The sequence below is a fragment of the Cloeon dipterum genome, chromosome 2 (assembly GCF_949628265.1).
Source record: "Cloeon dipterum chromosome 2, ieCloDipt1.1, whole genome shotgun sequence".
In the NCBI taxonomy this organism is placed as follows: Eukaryota; Metazoa; Arthropoda; class Insecta; order Ephemeroptera; family Baetidae; genus Cloeon; species Cloeon dipterum.
The window spans coordinates 5,734,712-5,753,440 of record NC_088787.1 but is presented as its reverse complement, the minus strand read 5'-3'; the positions used below and the strand labels follow the sequence as shown (position 1 = coordinate 5,753,440).

The window sequence follows — 18,729 nt, the reverse complement described above, 5'->3', positions numbered from 1 at the left end:
TAAATTAGCATAGCAGTTTTAATTGCACTCGATTCCTTTTCCTTGCATGTTTTTTTGTTACATCATTAACAAGAAAGGGTAATTAATTTTAAGCTTTTCGTCACTCAGAAGACGCACTTGATGTCCAGAGACCGACCGATGAACGAGAGAATGTCCGTGTGTTCTTCAATCTGAAACAGGATTTTATTTTTTTAATTTTGAAAAAGAAAGACTGACAAAAAGTATTGGATTTGTGTTCAGAAGGCACTAAAATTTTGCATTGTCACCTTAAAGAGATTACAATGAGATGAAAAATTTGACAAAGTAATATCAGAGAAAGTCTTGGCAATGCACTGGTTGTATAAGCCGCCAACTGATGGCACCACCGTAAACTATCGTAATAAATTTAATTTTAAGGCATTTCCGCTGCAATTTCAGACTCAATCCTGCTACTGTGCATTCTTCACTTAATTTTCTTTCTTTTGACGTGCTGAAAACCAAAATCAATCCAGCAATTCGCCGTAGAAACGTTAAAAAAGATTTTTTATTTCAAAAAACAGTTTTTCACGTTTCTACGACGATTGGCTGGACTGATTTTGGTTTTCAGCACGTCTTAAATATTAATTTTAGAATGCACAGTAGCAGGTTTAAGTCTGAAATCGCAGCGGAATAGCCTTAAAATTAAAATTATTACGAAAATATGCGGTGGCGCCATCTGTTGACGGCTTCAAACACCAAGGGCTGATGCAACTGGTGAATTATTTAAAAAAAAAACTAGATTAAAGACAAAAATTTCACGATTTTAATTGTCTTTATCGTTCAAAACATTCGCAAAAATCGGGGAGCTGATGAAATTTTCATTCAAGAAAATCATTTCCCTAATTTCCTGGGAAAGCACGGTTTAAAAAATTTGGCTAGTTTTTACTTGCAAATAATTTCCAATAGCTAAAATAAAGCTAGATATTTACGTAATCTTTGAAAATTAAAACTATCACAAAGCTAATTATATTTTTGAACGCCATTTTCCCAAATTTTATTCCAAAGTGTGAAAACGGCACACCATTTGTTTTTTTAATCATCTCGCTGAGCAGATTCCAAAAGCGTTTGTTATTTTTTTTTTTTAATCCAGAGCCACTTTTCAAGAAATCATGGAAGCCCGATATCCTTTAAAAATTTTACTGTAAAAAATTTGGAGACGTTTTAAAGGTTCAAACTGCGATTGGCTGAATAGTTTTTGAATTTCAGCACCTCAATTGAAATATTTTGAAGCAACGAATCTGAAAAAGCAGTTAAAATAGTAAATGAACCATGGTGCCATCTGTTTGCATTTTAAAACACCGAGCCAACACGTCCCCAATTGGCGAATCGGCTTATTTTCAAACTAAAAAGAAGAAGAAATAATGGTCTCACCTGTTTGGCAGTGGGTTTGCCGCCACCATGTCCAGCCTTGGTCTCTACCCTGATGAGCAGCGGATTCGTCTGAAATACACACAAGCAAAAAAATCGGATTTAAAAGCTGTCGACTTACATCGATGTGCCAATTAATATTTTATTCAAAAAATTTATTAAAAAAATAAATCACCAGTATAGTTGGGCGAAAATCTCGATTTTTAAGCAGACAATAAAAATTCGGCTTTTGATTTACAAAATAAATCACTTGAACGTCTCCAAGAAAATATTTAATACAAAAACACGTTGTTGGCAAGAATGAGCAAAACCGAGTGAGTAAATTTCGGCTAGTCTGATTTCTACTTCTTTAAAATAAATAAATCTGATAAGCGCTGCTAGCTTAAAACACTTTTAATTATTGCGTAAATTTTTAACAAAATTTCCAATTTACAAGAGTCATTTCAAGTTATTGTTCAAGTAAACTAGAAAAATATTAACGTCTGTTTTCAATTTTCGCTCCTACAAAACCGAGTGAACTATGTGTAAAAATGGGCCAACTTTATTTTTATTTTATTCACTCTTGAATTTTTGACTTGTTTCGAGTTTTTAACTGGTTGTGAAATAAAGAAATGTTAATTTAATAAGGTGAAACTTTATATATTCAAATACACAATGTGGACACCCCAAAGTCTAGAAAAAAATGAGGCTAATTCCCCTACTGGTGAAATCAATAATGATTTTCAACTTGATGCTCACCGCTTGACTAGCTTGAAACCAATTTTATAAAAAATTTAAATATAAAGATTAAAAAAAGAACTGTTTGACGATCGATTGCAATGCAAGGAAATGGCATTTTAAAAAGGTTGACTGGTGCGTATGATTCTTGTGAGTCACAGATATTTAATTCGCTATGGAAGCGTTTGTGATATCAATTGAGACCGGGGTGTGACATAGCACAAGATTCCAGACCAAATCAACGTAGTTGTTAATACGAAGCTGGTTTGCTATTTGGACAGATAAACGCACCTTCCACTCAGTGGTCATATTTGGGACGGAACTTCATTTCAAAAATATTAACGGCCTGGAAGTACGGATTTTATTCACGCTTCAATTTTTGATTAGTTTCGAGTTTTTTACTGGTTATGAAATCAAGAAAAGTTAATTTAATAGATGAGAATTAAAATTAAAACACATTACGAAGTTAAAAATAAAAATACATGAAAAAATAAAATAAAATTTATTTCATAATTAGGAAAAAACTAAAAACAAATCGTTAATTAATATTCCAAAGTCATTACCCGGGTACCGCAATAACTATTTCCAAAACAAACTTTCGTCTCAAACGAGACACGCGGGTGGGAAGAAAGAGAAATATTTCCAAGTTGTGCGGCATTTTTCGTTAGTCTGGAATCAGACGGTTTGTCTTCGCGGAGCAGCAACGTGCTAAGCATGTTGACGCTCGGAGGCAATACACAGAGATGAAGTCTTCGATGAGCAGACGAGCGAACTTAAAAGCCATGTCGCCTTAAGACTTTAACGCAGAAAGACGACTGAAGGTTCACCGACTGACACTCTTTTTAAATTCTTAATTATTTTTTTTATTTAAATTAATTCACCAGTTGTATTAACCCTTAGTGTTCGAAGCTGCCAAGAGATGGCGCAACCGAATATTTTCGTGATAAATTTAATTCTAAGACACTTTCGCTGCGATTTCAGAAGTTTAATAAGAATACTTTACCAAATTGTAATAAAATATCAAGAAATTATATCCTAAGGTGGTGTTTGAACATTTTTCACCAGTGAATTTTCACCAATTTCTTGCGCGAGAAATGCAAGAAATGATTTTTGCTCATTTTCCTGTGTTAAAATCTCAAATTTGCGGTCAAAGCGATCGAAAAAACCTCTACTGCGTGCAGATTTCATCTTTCAAAGTGGGATGATGGTGAATTTCCCCAATGGTCAGGAAATTAATTGATTTTAACTTTGCCTAAATTGAAATAATCGTGGTTTTACAGTAGGGAAAGGGAGACACAGTGCTTGTTTAGACAGCGCAACCCGGCAAATTTTTAGCATTCCCCAGTGAGAATATTTGTTCTCTCATCAAAGCACAAAGTCTTTCTCTAAACACGGCACAGATGTCGCCTGACAATCTCTCAAATTTAATGAGCCTTTTAATTGAGTGCCACGACCCGAGGGAAGACTTTCAGTGTAAAATTTCAATTCTAAATTTCAAATTTAATATTTTACAAGCAAAATTTATATAAATTTAGAAATTGTACACCGAAATACTTTAAGAAGAGCAATGTTTTGTAGAGCAAAGATGACATGAATTGCTAACAGCTCGTTTTGCTGGGGTCTCCTGTCTCCTCGCGTTACTTGCAGGTTCTCTGGCGTTTGCTGCCAGAAACCAAAAACCCCAATACACAAATTTTTGGAACGGGGTGAATGAACACCCTCGCAAAATAATCATAATAATAGCCCATTCCCCTTGAACTCATAATTGAGCTGTCGTCTGTTGAAGACGTTCGAAAACATAGAAATGATAATGAATTTCCCCGCAATTTCTTACAATTAGTACACGTACAGATTGGTTCCTTAATGTACGCAGTTAAAAACAAATACTTAAGGTTAATTTTCGAGAAAATCGGCCTCAAAATAAGCATTGTTTTAAATGGATAGTTCTCAGAGGAATTGTGCAATCGCGATTTTATTATATATTATTGAAAACTGATAGGCACAAACATTGCTTGCAAGAAACTGGCAAAACATTAATCGGATATTAATAGCAAAGTGCAATTTTTTTCAAAAGTGGGTTTTTTTGCAACCCTGTTTTTGAAAAAAGGTTAGGAGTACGCAGAAAATGGTGAATTAGAATTGAGAATCAAAAAGGAAACTAATCAAACGGCATAATTTCTGTTAAAAAAAAGGAATGGAAACTGGAACCGTCCTAAATAATAATAATAAAAAAATTTAGCCTCACAAATAGAACGTCCATTGGGATTATTTTTGTCCTGAGTTTATCTTTTCCCTAAAATGATTTCCCGGGTTCAGCTCAGGCCCGACTCAAATCCCGACTCGCTTGTCATTCAATGCAAATGTCTCTAAATTTGTTATGTGGAGCAAAAGGTGTCTAATTTTATTTTTGTATTAAGAAAGTTCAGGAATGGGAGCGTTTCCTACTTATTCAGTATCTAATTAAAATTCCCAAAAATTGAGTATTGTGAACAGGGGTTGCAAAAAAGCAGTGCAGTTGTAAAAAACGTTATTTTTCAATTCCTTTGAGGCAATGTTTGCACCTCCGTTTTCAATTTTTTCTAATTATTTGCTCATGACCTCGACTAGAAAAATTGTCAGGAGATAAATTTTTGGAGAAATTAAGGCAGCAAATGGCATTTTAAAAGAAAAAAATCAGCACAGTGGAGGAAATCTTGTTTTAGATTTTCACTTGTTGAAATTTGGAAAAAATTCTTTCTTGCACAAGAAATTGGTAAAAATTGAGTGGTAACATCCGTTCAAAACCAGCGGTGATAAACCGGGGGATAAAAAAATGCAACCCTGTCTATGAATGAAAATGAAAATGGTTGGCTGCAACTGTGACCCCCATTCTCGAGCTTCAAATCTGGAATGTCTCCATATATTTAACAAGTAAGTGTACTTTTAGCAAACATAAAAGTGTCACCTAAAATTTTCGACCCAAAAATGCCAACTAATTTTCTATTAATTCTATAATTTTGTGTAATGACATGCAAGAATAAACAAATATACAATCAAACTCCAAAATTAGGAGAGCGAATTCACCAGTTGTTTTCGAAGCCGCCATGAGATGGCGCCGCCGAATATTTCAGTAATAAATTTAATTTTAAGGAGCTTCCGCTACGAATTCAGACTCAATCCTGCAGCTGTGCATTCTAGAAATATTTATTAGACGCGCTGAAAACCAAAATCAGTCCAGCCATTTGCCGTAGAGATGCCGGATGAGATACTATTCCAAAAAATTAATTTTCATGATTCTACTGCGATTGGCTTTGCCAATAAATTTGGTTTTCAGCACGTCAAAAGAAAAAATATTAAGTGAAGAATACACAGTGGCAGGATTGAGTCTGAAATAGCAGCGGAATTGCCTCAAAATTAAATTTACTACTAAAGTATACGGTGGCGCCATCTGTTGGCAGAACTGGTCAATCGCATCGGCATTCCTGCCCCGAAAAAACCGTCTGTTTCTCATAAATCAGATATTTTCCCAGGCGAAAACTGACCTGGGCAGGGTGGTTGCGCAGGGTGTGGTGCAGCTGGGCGGTGAACTTGAGAGAGTGGAGGGGCACGACGCGGTCGTCGTGGTCGGCGGTGAGCAGCAGCGTGGCCGGGTACTGCCTGGAGCCGGGCCGCTCGAGCTGATTCCTCGGAGCGTCTTGGTCGGGCACCTTGATGTTGTGCAGCGGCGAGATGGCCAGCAAATTGCGGAAGTGCTCGGGGTCGTCCGAGCTGCCGTAGTCGGACACCCACGCGAAGCCGATGGTGAACTTGTGGAAGCGCAGCATGTCGAGCACGCCGACCTGCGCGATGGCCGCGCCGAAGAGCTGCGGCCGCTGGTTGATGCACGCGGCCACCAGCAGGCCGCCGTTTGAGCCGCCCTGAATCGCCAGACGGGCGCTGCTCGTGTAGCGCTCCGAGATCAGGTACTCGGCCGCGGACTGGAAGTCGTCCAGACCGTTCTGCTTGTTGAACAGACGACCAGCGTTGTGCCACGACTCGCCGTACTCTCTGGAAACAGACAATTGGTGATTTTATATTTTAAAATATAAAAATTAAAATAGTAAACCATAAAACCTGACCAAAGGTGCCAAAAAATCAAATTATTCGAATTTCACCGCGTACGACTGGTTACGCCATCTTTTTTTAGCAAATAAGTTAATTATTATTGCTTCCGGAGTGAGAAAATTTATGAAAATAATAATGAGAAGATAAAAAATAGCACTTTTGGGTCTTTAAAGTTATTTTTTAAAAAGGGGTCTGTGTTTGGCCTCATTAAAATTCATCATTCAGAAGCGCCTGGAAGCGTCAAAAACTGCATAAAGCTTAAAGAAGTTAAGTTCTCAACAAATTTCGTAATTATTACTTGTAAACTGAATAAAAAAATGTTCTCAGTTCTCACCCTCCGCCCCTGATGTTGGCAATGGCGAGGACTCCGTTGAAATGCTGCATGAAGACCAGTCTCATGATGCTGAAGGTGGGCTGCATGCTGACGTTGAAGCCGCCGTATCCATACAGCAAGCAAGGACTCTCGCCGTCCTTCTTGAAGTCCTTCTTGCGCACGATGAACATGGGCACCTTGGTGCCGTCCTTGCTCGTGTAGAACACCTGCTCCGTCTCGTAGAGCGCCTGGTTGAAGTCCTTCACTTCGACTTCCCTGTACGGCTGAAATTGGATAATAATTAATTTTTTAAAAGCATTTACCCCAAAATAACTCCTTACCACAGGCTCAATGACCGACTTTGACAAGTCACACATGTAAATCACTCCCGGCGTGAGGAAAGAGGAGAACTGGAAAAATAATTCCGGGTGCTTCTTGTGCCCCGACACGCCGGTCACCGTGCCCACGTCCAGGGGCAGCTGCGTGATCAGATTTCCGGTGGCCAAATCTCGGATTTGCAGCAAGCTCTGTATTAAATACAGTAGTAATATTATTTAAAAATAAAATAAACAGAAGACAAACCTTGACGTCGTGAATGTAGCACACGACGAGTTTGTTTACGTTTGAGAGGATGGCCCAGTCGAGCACGTCCTTCGGGTGCTCAGCCACCAGAGTCTTCCACTGGTCCATGCTCGGATTTTCCAGGTCGATGCTGACCAAACGGTAGTTGGGCGCGTCCTTGTTTGTCCGGAAGATGCACTTGGACCCCACGTTCGTCACGTACTGGCAAAATTAATTTTGATTAAAATTAAATTGAAATTTACCACACCTCTTCAAAAAGATTATTTTATTTAATTAGAAATCCTTGTACAGAGTTGTCCTGGGAGTTAAAAATTGTTACAAATCCGGCCCATAGAGGCCCCTCTACCTCTAGCAAGACCAAACCCTAAATTCCCTTGTAAAAAAATCAGCAAACTTGTGAATTTTGGCGCAAAACCTGAGCAATCGACGCATTTAGTTTTGGGAAGAAGTAATTTCAAGTCAGAAACGAAATCCAGCACATCAATGAAATTAAAAAAAATAATAACAATAAAACATTAAAAATAATATAGATTTTGGAGGCGGCGGGAGTGGCTGCGGCGGGCGAGTGTGGCAAAGGGGCTTCAAAGTCGCAAAATTTCACGGCGAGGCTGACAAACTTTGGTTTCTTACTCTTCGACCTATAGGAGCCGAGTTAATAAATTTTAAAGTAAAAAAAACGCGATTTGACTTTTCAAACTTTAGTTTACGGGGCCCAGGCGGGGCCCTATGGGCCCGACGGCGTCGATTCTGTCACCAATCGACGCCCCTTGATGAGGCGCGTTCGGCCGTGTGCGGTTTTCCAAATTCGGACCATTTTTAGAATTTTCACGAATTTTTTTCGACCAATTTTTTGAAAAGGTCAAAATGTAAAAAAATCGACTAATTTGCTCAGTCAACGCGAAATTTATCTGGGATCATTTTAAGACCAAATACGAGCCAATCTGATCAAAATCCTAGACGGAGATAATTTTTAACTTTTGAAAACGTATTTTTGCACTTTTCCAAAGAAAGGAAATCTTAAATTCGCCATTATATCCAAACGGAGGAAATTTCAAGAGGTTTACAGGCTCCATCGTACGCAAAAGACCAACGCCGGAATGCAAACAAATTTTCAGGTTTTCGCACACATTGAAAAATTAATTTCAATTTTTTTCAGTTTCTTTTCCTGAACACAACGCGCAATGTGCCAAGGCGACAGTTGCTTCATTTTTAATAAAATTCAGCCGCTCATCAGATTGTCAACCACGACCCCTTATTGCACAGGTATTTAATTGGACTTTTATTTGGAAGACCCTGACGACCTTTTTCAGGGTACCCCGACCTGAGTTCTGCTCCGAGATCGGTTTTTAATGCTTTTTTTCAAGCACATTTTCCCACACTCGGCGATTTTTCACCCTTGCCTGTCACCAACCTTCCCCAGCTCACCTGACCTGAGGATTGTTTTACCGGTTTTGAGTCTTTTGGCCAATTTATCCACCTCGACGGACAGTTTCCGTCGCGAAGCACGCGTCTGAAGGCCACTTATCCTTTAATGATGACTAACCTCATAGTCAGACTCCAATTTGTCCACGATTTGGGTGAGAGGCAGCAGTCCCTGAGGTCCATCAGGCAGGGAGCCGATCTCAGCAAAGTACACCATATTGTCCTTGCAATCCTTCTGCGGCAAGACGATCAGGTAGTTGCCGCAGTGGCTCACATCGGCACCTCTGATTGAATTAAAATAAATAAATAACGTAAACCAATAAAACGGTTAATCGTACATTCTGAAACGCGGCTGGTCAGGGAACTCGACGACCAAAACGTCCTCCGACTGCGGGGTGTTCAGCCTGTGGTAATACAGCTTTTGGTGCTCGTTCGAATCCGTCTCGGAGCCGTCTGCTTTTCCCTGCTGTTCCGGATACATCTGATGTAACAAAATCAACGTGAGAAGGACTGATTTTTTAAATATAAAACACATTACGGCATAGAAAATTCCTTTGTTGTCATGTGACCACGTCATTGGGGAAAACTTGACCTTTTCCAGCACCTCCGGATAATCACGCCCTGAATTTAAAAAGATAAATAAATATAATTACATTCACAATTCAGTATTTTGTTTATTGCCTGTTTCGGTATCTCTAAAGTGGATGGAGATCCAGTCTGAGCCGCTTTTGCTGAGGCTGTAGCACATGGTTTTGCCATCCTCTGAGAACTCGGTTTTCGTCAGCGCCACCGTGCCATCCTCGGACAGCTCGTTCGGGTCGAAAAACACGTCGGCGTTGCCGTGTAAATCGTCCTGCACGTACAGCACGCTGAAAATAATTCAGAATTAAAATTGATGATACAGAAATATCCGATAAATGGCCACTGGACGAGACTGGAGAGAAAATTTTGGGTCTAACTGGTCAGATCCTAGCAGACGCCATTTTTAATTGGTGTGCGCGTGAGAAATGAAATTATTTTACTCAAAACAGATGTAAATTTCTTTTAATGAATAAAAACCTGGCCGTTTAAAGCGACTGAAAGGTCAATTTGTCACTAAGGGACGCCATTTTAAAAAACTGCATGACACAAAAATCAGGCCAAATTTACTGCCATTCTGATTTTTGCGGTAAATTTAAACAATTTTTAAACCCAAGAAATACTGGAAGCTTGTTTTTAAAAATGTTTTGTTTCAAACGATAAAAAAATGACTGGCCAGACCCTTACGGCCGCCATTTTGGTGCGCATAAAATACAAAACACGAAGCACAACTTCTGCTCCATTGGTCTCCAGCCAAATTACCTCTGATTCTGGAGGCCGGAGTTTTTAAAGAAGTAATAGCGGTCGCCATGGCGCGAGGAACACAAGTATTTTGGAAAGTTCCAGAGCTGCGTGAGACGGCTCTTGATTTTATCCCTGGATTCGAAGGTTTCAAGGTACGGCTTGGTGATGGCGTTCTGCTGCTCCACAAACTCCTTGCACTCGGGCGAGTCGGGATTCTCGAGCCAACGGTAGGGGTCGGTGATCTTGGTGCCGTGGTAATCGTCCACGACGCTCTCGTCCCTCTTGGCAACCGGGTAGTTGAAGGCCATGCTCGCAACACTCCTACGTGGTCCACCTGCTATGCAGATAAAAATGAGCATCTAGAAATAATTTTTGTTTCATTTCGGCGTGCAGCAACAAAGGCGGAGGCAAATATTTGCCCGCGGAGAGGGCGAATGAATGTCAAGTGGCTAATTATGTCATTTATTCGTGTTATCAAGGGCCGATAGTACCTGACGACAGCACCAAAGGACTCGATCTGCGCAATGTCACCGTGAGACGGCGCAAAATCGTGCAGCTGGCTTGCATTAATTTTTCATTTGTCACGCTGCGTGCATACAAATCACGTGGGGTTCAGCGCGCGCTAAAACACAGTGAATTAATTTTTTCTCGCGCCGCACACCGAAACGTGATGTTGTTAAAAATATTATAATCATAAATGCACGCGGCCGACTTTTGTATTTTTGTATTCTTGCTGCACTAGGTCAGGAATGTTTACGTCTGAGAAATCGAATTTAAGGAATCCACGCACTCTATTCTAAGGTTGAACTGTCCAAATCCTCCGGATCTACGGCCACTGACTCGACGTGAGCGGAAATTGTCGCGTCTTGCGTCACACGGGAAAGTGAAACGGCGAAAATTGGTTGCTGATGAGTCGATCAACAATCAACAACATGTACATAACGGGTAGCGGGAAATCCGCAGTGCCGCACAGCTGCCGGGCGGAGTGTAATTAGAGGAGTGCACGCCGAACCTTTATTTCTTTGCTGACGGCTTGTTTGTACAGGACTTTTGACTTACTCAGCTCCTGCGATATCATTTTAAATAACAAACAGTAGACGCATGAAATTGATAAAACAAAATTCTTCAAACAAGAGCTTAGTTCGAACAATGAATTTCTGCTCCGTTGCATAATCCTTCGGGAGCTTTAATATTTTAAAGAGCCCCTCCCCTTTTAAAGAGACGGGCGTCCGTCCGGGAAGAAGGTCGAAGAGGACAGAGAGAGAGTGAAGAAAAATGCCAAAACAATTGCATCAGGTCCATTCAGCCATCCTGATTGGAAAAATAGTGTGCCGACCGCACGATGAAAGGAATGGGAGAAGGGATCCGTGGGAAGCGGTGGCTCACACCACTTTTTGCCTGGTCTCATTCGCACCAATGCGATTTTGGCGCGTCGCAAAATAAGCCAATCACAGTCGTGAATTGTGGTGTGATGAGTGGGGCTCGGGATCAGTCTCGCCGGCGGTGCCACAGGCCCCGACCGGCCGCCATCTTGAACAGACCTCTCGGCGTATTTCCAAGTGTTAAGATGGCGTCGGTGCAAGTCGGCAAGTAAAGTCGCAGGCGAGTTAACGAGACGAGATCGCGAGCCCCGCAGGTGCGACCTGGGGTAGCCAGACGGTCAGGAGATTGGAAGGCATGCCACAGCAGGCGATTATCAAATTGTCGTCGGGCCGCTGATTCAGACGGACGCACGCACCCGTCGCAGCCGCAGCCGCAGCAGCAGTGTGAAAGTGGGTCAGGCTATGCAACTTTACTGCAGTTGTTGACAGCACAGGTGCTATAAAGACACGTCCACGCTCGCCGCTCCCCGAAAATGGAGACGAACAGGTACTGGGGTGTGCCGGCCGGGGGATGAGGGTCGCGGGTGGCGGGCGCCGGGGCCGGGGCCGGGGCGTCCACCCTCTTGACTCTTGACTTTTGTTGAGAGAAATATTAGGGAAAGGTCGTTTGGGGATTGGATCTATGGGATTTATTTCATCAGGGCCAAGCAGGGCACCCGCGGGAAGGTCGGCACTTGAAGGCTTTCCGGCTCAGGGTATCTATATCTATGATTTTATAATTTTTTAGAAGGTTAGGATCGATAAAAATTTAATTTAGAAAGGATTTAAAAATTTTTTGATTTAAATTAATTTTAATGAATGAAAGTAATTATAAATTTCTGCGTATATTAACTTTGGGAAATTCGGTGAGGAGCCGAAAGTGATTATTTCCTCGTGCGCGTCCCATTGAGTACGTTCGTTTCTTTTAACTGGGTTAATGCCAAATTAAATACTCGCAAGGGCGCTCGGCTTTGCCATAGCTGTGTGCTCGCTTTGTTAGGCAACTTTGCTGCTTTTTCCTCTGGCACGCACGGCACACACTCACACACACACTAACACACATGCCGCTGCGATTGATCAATCTGGCCAGGAGAAATTTTCGCGGAATTACGCACCGTTCAATCTTCAATCGCGCGGCCACGAAGAAATCACAGATATATTTCTGTGATTTCTTATTGACGCGTTGTTTGTTTTCGTCTGCGCTCGCTCGATTCAGTCTCACCCGCAGCTGACGCGTCCAACTCTCGTCACAGCTGTGCCAATAATAAAATAAATGCACTTTCTGAATGGAAAATTCCCCTGAATGAATGGGAAGTTTTGATTTTACAATTTTTTTGAGCCAAAAACCCAGCCACAAAATTCATGAAATTTGTTTAGTTCATATTTTTTATATTTTAATTAAATAAATTGCATTTTTATTAATTTTCCATTCCCCTGAGTGATTGGGAAGTTCGGATTTTATAATTTTTTAAGCCTAAAACCGAGCGAAAAAAGTTAAAAAAAATTGATTTTGATTTTTAATTTATGAAATTGCAATTTTATTAATTTTTCATTCACTTTCTGAAAGGAAATTTCTGATTTCATGGCATTTTAAGCCTAAAACCTAGCCCAAAAATTCTAGAAAATTTTTATTTTAAATTTTAATTTAATAAATTGCATTTTTATTAATTTTTCATTCACTCTCTGAAAGGAAATTTCAAATTTTACAATTTTTTAAGCATAAAACCGTACCAAAAAATTCTAGCTATTTTTTTTAATTTTAAATCCAACACAAAGTGCAATTTTATTTATTTTTAAGCTTTCAAACCTCGAAAAAATACAATAATTTATTTAAATTTAAATTATTTAATGCTCTGAATTAATTGGTGTAATTTGAAAAATTAAAAAATCACTTGAACGTCCTTAGAAAATTTCAAATAATTTTTTAAATGAGCGCAGAAATTACATTTTTCACTTTTAAATCATTTCCACGGTCCTAAAATGAAGCAAAAATACAAATTACACTTATTAATTAGCCTTGGGCGATGGATGACTCTGGATTTTGTCTCTTTGGTTTCGACAGTGACTCGTGTAAGCGTTAGCTGGGTCTTTCATTCATTTCGGTCGGCCTTGCAGCATTGACACGTCTCGTTCTCGTGCTTTCTCGTATTGAACAACTACCCGTCTTCGCATTAATATAATTATAATGGGAAATTTCACCTGTTGCTCAACGGCTGCCAAGGTCGAACGCGACCGTAATGAGCGCGATTAATTATTTGCGTAAAGAGACGAGCCAAACGGGAAGCAGCAATAATAATAATTATGTCTGGAATGTTTTGGCAACTCTCGTTTTATTATTTCCGACTTACATGCGGCCCTGGCCAAATGCGTTGATTGTCGGTGATTGTGGCCAAATCGAGGTGCGCGGTGAAAAGGGGTTTTTGACCTTTGTGCGCATGCGCAGAATTTTTTGGAATTTTTCGTTTGGTTGGTAGACGTGGAAATTACTAATTTTCTCGATTAAATGTTATTTTCGGGCGATTTAAGTCTCTAATATATTTATTTTTGGTTTTTAAAATTGTTTTTAGTCATTTTGAAATTTAAAAACGCTTAAATTTAAATTAATGACATAATTGCTGTTTTTAAAATGTTAAAAATACGCCTGAAAAATATATTTTTTTAAATTTTCCGTCTCTTTAATTATTTCTTCAGGGTTGATACACTTTTTCCGCTTCTATTTCTAATTAAATCCCATTTTTTCCGGTTTCCTTGGCCACGTGTGGGGTTAATCCGTTTTATTTGTTTACCGCCCTTACCGGAAAAAATGCTGTCTTTAAAGTGTTATATATGCACGTAAGAAATTGTAGAAATGCAATTTTTAGTAGTTACAACGTTAGCTCGCACTCGAGCCTAATCAGCCGCCGACTGATAATTCTGATATTTCGGCTCGAAATAGCTTGTCCACTCGTTTAACGCGTGTCGTGGCAACAGTAATCTCAACTGGACCTTTCGCAACAATCGACGCACGCGGCACTCGGCTGGTCGGCTGTCAATGGTAGCAGATAACCGGCTCAAAAGTCGCGCGCGTTTTGTTTTGTTGATTGTTGCCAAGTAGGAGCTAGGAGGACGCGCATAAAAGAGGAAAGCAGTCTGGACCACTCACGCATTCACTCGCTCGCTCGCTCGCTCACAAGGCTGACCGAACGCGTTTTCTTTCCGTATATATTTTATACGCTGCACACTCGAGTCGTGCCGCGCGGAATTGCAAAAGGAATCAAATTGTTATTGCTGTGAGCCGCTCTCTCATCTAGGAAGTCGAAAGCTAATTGCTTCCCAGCCAACCTGCCGCGTGCGCGGTAAGTCGTCGCGGTTTTTAGCCGCCCTGATTGCAGATTGCAGTTTAAAAAAGGTTTCGAAATAATTGAACATCTTATGCACGGATTCAATTTAAGTAATTCGCCGAAATTGCCGGATTTAATTTTTTTTGCATCCTTGGAGGGTCTTTAAAGGGTAACTAACGCCACCATCTTGAATTTATCTTGGCATTTATTTATATGAAAAATTAAATTGGTTCAAAGGGGGATGGTAATCGCTATTTTGGATTTTTAATAGGGATTGGGAATATGGGGAATTTGCCGCCAAATGAAATTGAAGCTTTTTTTAAAGGACTGCGGTACCCGCCATTTTAAATTTTGTCATTTAATGAATTTTAGGCACCGGTGCAATCACAAATTTTTAATTTCCACTGTCCGCGACAGGTTTATCAAATCAGGATTTTTAAAATAATGGAAAACTTGCAAGGGGTAAACTGGTGTTAAGTGGACTGGGTCCTCCATTTTGAATATTTAGGTATTATCTTTGGTCAAATATGTCGATTTTTAATAATTGAAGAAGTCAAAATCGTGGAAAGGGGCCATTTTGAGAATTTTTCCACGCATTTTTCTCACATTTTGGTTTAAACTGTCGAAACGATGGTCTCTTTTTTCTTAATGGCGGCCATCTGGACTAATTTAAAGGATTTTCCATCGTGTCTATTTGTCCCCCAATTTTTAAGCGCCTAAAAACTTTTAACAGAGGCCATTAAACATTTATTTTCGAATGAATTCGATAAATTACTTAATGGCGGCTTTCCGGCCGTCTTTAAAGGACATTTTCCGCCATTTTTCCTTATTGCACTCTGGATTTTGTTAATTTTTTATAACCAATGGTCGTCAATGTATATCTTAAAGTCACCAATTTTAAAGTTTTGGCATATTTTTTCCTGTAATATCGAGGAAAGCTCAAATTCCTTTAAAGGAAAATTTCAACCGCCATCTTGAAATTTTGTTTTACTCATCTGGCGTCAATTTTGTTCTAAAATTGTGGTTCTAAAGGCTAATTTTTTAAATTTTCAAGCTCCAAAGGACATTTTTACTAAACGGTAACGTCAAATTCCGTAATGGCGGCTTTCTGGACGTCTTTAAAGGACCTTGTCCGCCATTTTTGCACTCTTGGTTTCGTTATTTTTTGGAACAATTAAGCCAATTTGAAACTTGAGCCATCAGTTTTTTCTCTTAATTTCGCACAGAGGATTATTTTAACCGCCATCTTGAAATATTATTTTACTCATCTATTGAGTCAATTTTGTTCTAAAATAGTAGTTCTCAGGACTAATTTAAAGGACTATGGCCATCTTAAACACTTTTCCTAAACGGCGCATCGTTAAATCCCGTAATGGCGGCTGTCTAGACGTCTTTAAATGCCCCATCCGCCCTTTTTTCGTCTCTCTCATATTAATTTCCCGTTTTTATTTTCTGTCCGACAGAAACTGCCTGCGTCGCTTCACGTGCCACGAGGAGACCGAGTTTTCTGCACAGAGCATCCTGCGCGCCATGGACAAGTTCGTGAAGGCTGTGAATGTGATGGACGAGACGATTCTGGTGCCGAGTCGGCTGATGGACCTGAAAATCTCGGACGAGACGAGCGGCAAGGAGCTGAACAAGAGCCGGCGGCGGCTGGCCAAGGAGCTGAACAACACGGACCTCTACAGCGTCTACAGCATGATCAACGGCGTGAAGAACGAGCTGCTGTGGGGCCAGCCGGCCGCGCCCGCGGAGGCCGCCTCGGACGCGGTCGAGCAGCAGACGCAGCCGCACGTGGTCAAGGGGCACATCCGGCGGCCGTCGACCGTCTCGGTGGCGTCCACGTCCTCGGCCGTCTCGACCACCAGCGACACGGACTCTGAGACGGGCATCGAGAACGACATCGGCAGCGAGTCGGACGACTACACGCAGGCCGTGTCGGACAAGTTCAAACACCACCTGAGCGGCCTGTTCAGCTGCCTCGAGCACATGACCGAGGCCGCCGCCTACCTCACCGCGCGCTACCAAATCGACATCGGCGGCTCCTCCGTCTGACTCTCTCTTTTTCCACGCTCCTGTGATTTTTGATTGTCGTTTCCGTTCGGTTGGTCGGTGCCCGAAACTTTCCACGTGCCGCCAAAGATCGGTTTCCATATTTCAGTGCGAGGATTTCGATTATTCTGTGAAAATTCCAAGGCTGTTTTTTAACAAACGAAAAATTCACGTGCCTTTTTTCTATATTAATAAATAAAAATTGATACATTTCGAAATTTCTTGTGATTTTGTAGCATTTCAAGACGTTATAAACTAGCCTTAAAATTAAACGCAGTAGGTAAACAGCTCTGAAATTCGTAGTCCATCGAATTTCAACCCGAACCTCTGCCCGCAATCGAAATCCTTCCGTATTCATGAGGCTGTGAAGCTAAATCGGTCTGAAAAGAAGCGTGGAAAGCTTCGGCGTGTCTTTTTGAATTGAAAATCAATGCAAGTCAGTTTGATAATTTTTTCGTCTCGAATTCGGCAGAGAATAAAAAGTGTTAGTCATATTATTGAAAGAGTGAAGAGTGGATATTTAGTTTGTTGACCCGCCCGCCCGCCCGCGTGACGTCACGATCATGCCACTCGCTTCTTCGCGGCAGCCGCCGATCGGGTGATGTTCCATACAACGCGGCACAATCGTCTCTAATCAGCACTCAACCTGCTTATTTTCTCGTTATCCAATCGACTCTCAGCTGCACAACAACTATGTTCGCATCGTGTTTGTGAAATTTGAATAATTATTGTGTCCAGTGCAAAAACGTGCATGCATTTCGGAGCAATGCTTCCAGAAGTCCAATTTTTTTCTCAATTAATTGATTAATTGCACAGTGAGAAAAGCGATTGAAAATTCGAAATAATGGTGAGTTGCTCTCGGACTGTGGAAGTAAATCTGATTTTGGAAATTTCGGAGTGACTTAAATTCGCAACGATGGTCAAATGGGAAAATTGGACTTTTTGATCCAGTGTCTCATTGTTTCTCGCTCGTAACAAGTCTGTTTAATTGTTGAGTTCAAGAGAATTTTTAAAATAATTATTATTATTACGATTCATATGTATATTCCGCAGTATTATTAGAGAAAAATAAATTATATCTAGACGAAAAGATAATTATAAAAAAATATACGCAGTTGTTTCATTATTTTATTATCACATTTTGCAAAATGTCTCCAAAATTCACTTATTTACTCGGCAGGATTTGATTTTGACACTTTTTGGGGGAAATACTTTGTTGGGAAATAAAATAGGGAGACAGAAAAGCAGCTATCCTTGCAGTCACCTTTCTCGAAAATTTACAGGGTTTATTTTAAGCATTTAGCACCAATTATTTTCCGTGTTTTTGCAGTGCAATTTTCTAGATCAAAGCGGATAAAGAATTTTCACTACAATTCGCTAGAAATAAAAAGTAAAAACCACAGGATTTATTTTAAAAAATTTCCTTTTAGATTTTTTACTATTTATTTGTTATTGGACCTGCGACAAAACGCTGATTCATGAAAATATGTGAGTCTAGGACAGTGATAAAATAATCTGCGGAACACGTTAATAAAAGAGTGGTGTGTGTGTCACCAGAGCACAGTCAGTATGAATATCACTTTTTCCTTCTATTCTATGAGCGATAACGTCAAAAATCCTCTTATCTTTGTTTTGATGAGTCTTATTGGCAATGAATAGGACTCGTCAGAAAATATCAGTGTGGTCACACTTATGACGTACACGTCCTATCGGAATTAAAAGAGAATAGAACAAAAAAAAATGCGTCAGTTAAATTGTTTTAATTAAAAATGAATGCCATAATTTATAGATAATTTTTATTAATAGTATTTCAATTAAAAAAATCCATGTTTACTAGTTACCAATAAACAGATCAAAATTTTTGTGGTATGGCAATTGCAACTTGGTCAGGATAGCATAGGATGAGTTAACGAATTGAATTGGATTTTTCTTCGGAATTAATAATACTTGACAAGAAAAGAAATTAAGCTCAGTGAAATATCGTTTCTCACCTCTCACTCTGCCAAATTCATGAAGTAAAGTCTGCGGACGTCTCCCAGCACACTTGCCCGATGTTAACGCGTGGAAAAAGAACTCTCAAGTGACTCTATAGTGACGAAATCAAGTGTGGTAATCGCCCGAGAGAAGTCACATTTATTTGAGTGAACCAACAATAATTTCATTAAACTTG

The 18,729-nt window shown here is 40.1% G+C and overlaps 2 protein-coding genes across 6 annotated transcripts; one reads left to right on the top strand and one right to left on the bottom strand.

Moving 5' to 3' along the window:
• Positions 1-10,770, bottom strand: LOC135935298 (prolyl endopeptidase-like). 4 transcript variants are annotated; one of them, XM_065477528.1, is made up of 12 exons: positions 10,617-10,770; positions 9,845-10,160; positions 9,185-9,372; positions 9,042-9,124; positions 8,842-8,984; positions 8,625-8,787; positions 7,082-7,282; positions 6,841-7,026; positions 6,521-6,783; positions 5,625-6,129; positions 1,390-1,458; positions 1-170 (listed from the first exon to the last, which is right to left on the bottom strand). In XM_065477528.1, the coding sequence occupies exons 2-12, from the start codon at positions 10,132-10,134 to the stop codon at positions 105-107; spliced, it is 2,157 nt and encodes a 718-aa protein (XP_065333600.1). In that variant the 5' UTR covers positions 10,135-10,160; positions 10,617-10,770; the 3' UTR covers positions 1-104. The 4 variants fall into 4 exon arrangements, with proteins under 4 accessions (XP_065333600.1, XP_065333601.1, XP_065333598.1 ...); XM_065477529.1 differs by having other exon boundaries at positions 9,845-10,163; positions 10,617-10,766; XM_065477526.1 differs by lacking the exon at positions 10,617-10,770 and adding an exon at positions 10,318-10,448 and having other exon boundaries at positions 9,845-10,163.
• Positions 10,771-11,470: 700 nt separating this feature from the next.
• On the top strand, positions 11,471-17,667 carry LOC135935300 (mid1-interacting protein 1-B). Of its 2 annotated transcripts, none has more exons than XM_065477532.1 (2): positions 11,471-11,695; positions 15,971-17,667. In XM_065477532.1, exons 1-2 carry the CDS (start codon positions 11,682-11,684, stop codon positions 16,560-16,562), a joined length of 606 nt encoding a protein of 201 aa, XP_065333604.1. In that variant the 5' UTR covers positions 11,471-11,681; the 3' UTR covers positions 16,563-17,667. The 2 variants fall into 2 exon arrangements, with proteins under 2 accessions (XP_065333604.1, XP_065333605.1); XM_065477533.1 differs by lacking the exon at positions 11,471-11,695 and adding an exon at positions 14,361-14,522.
• Positions 17,668-18,729: the final 1,062 nt, after the last annotated feature.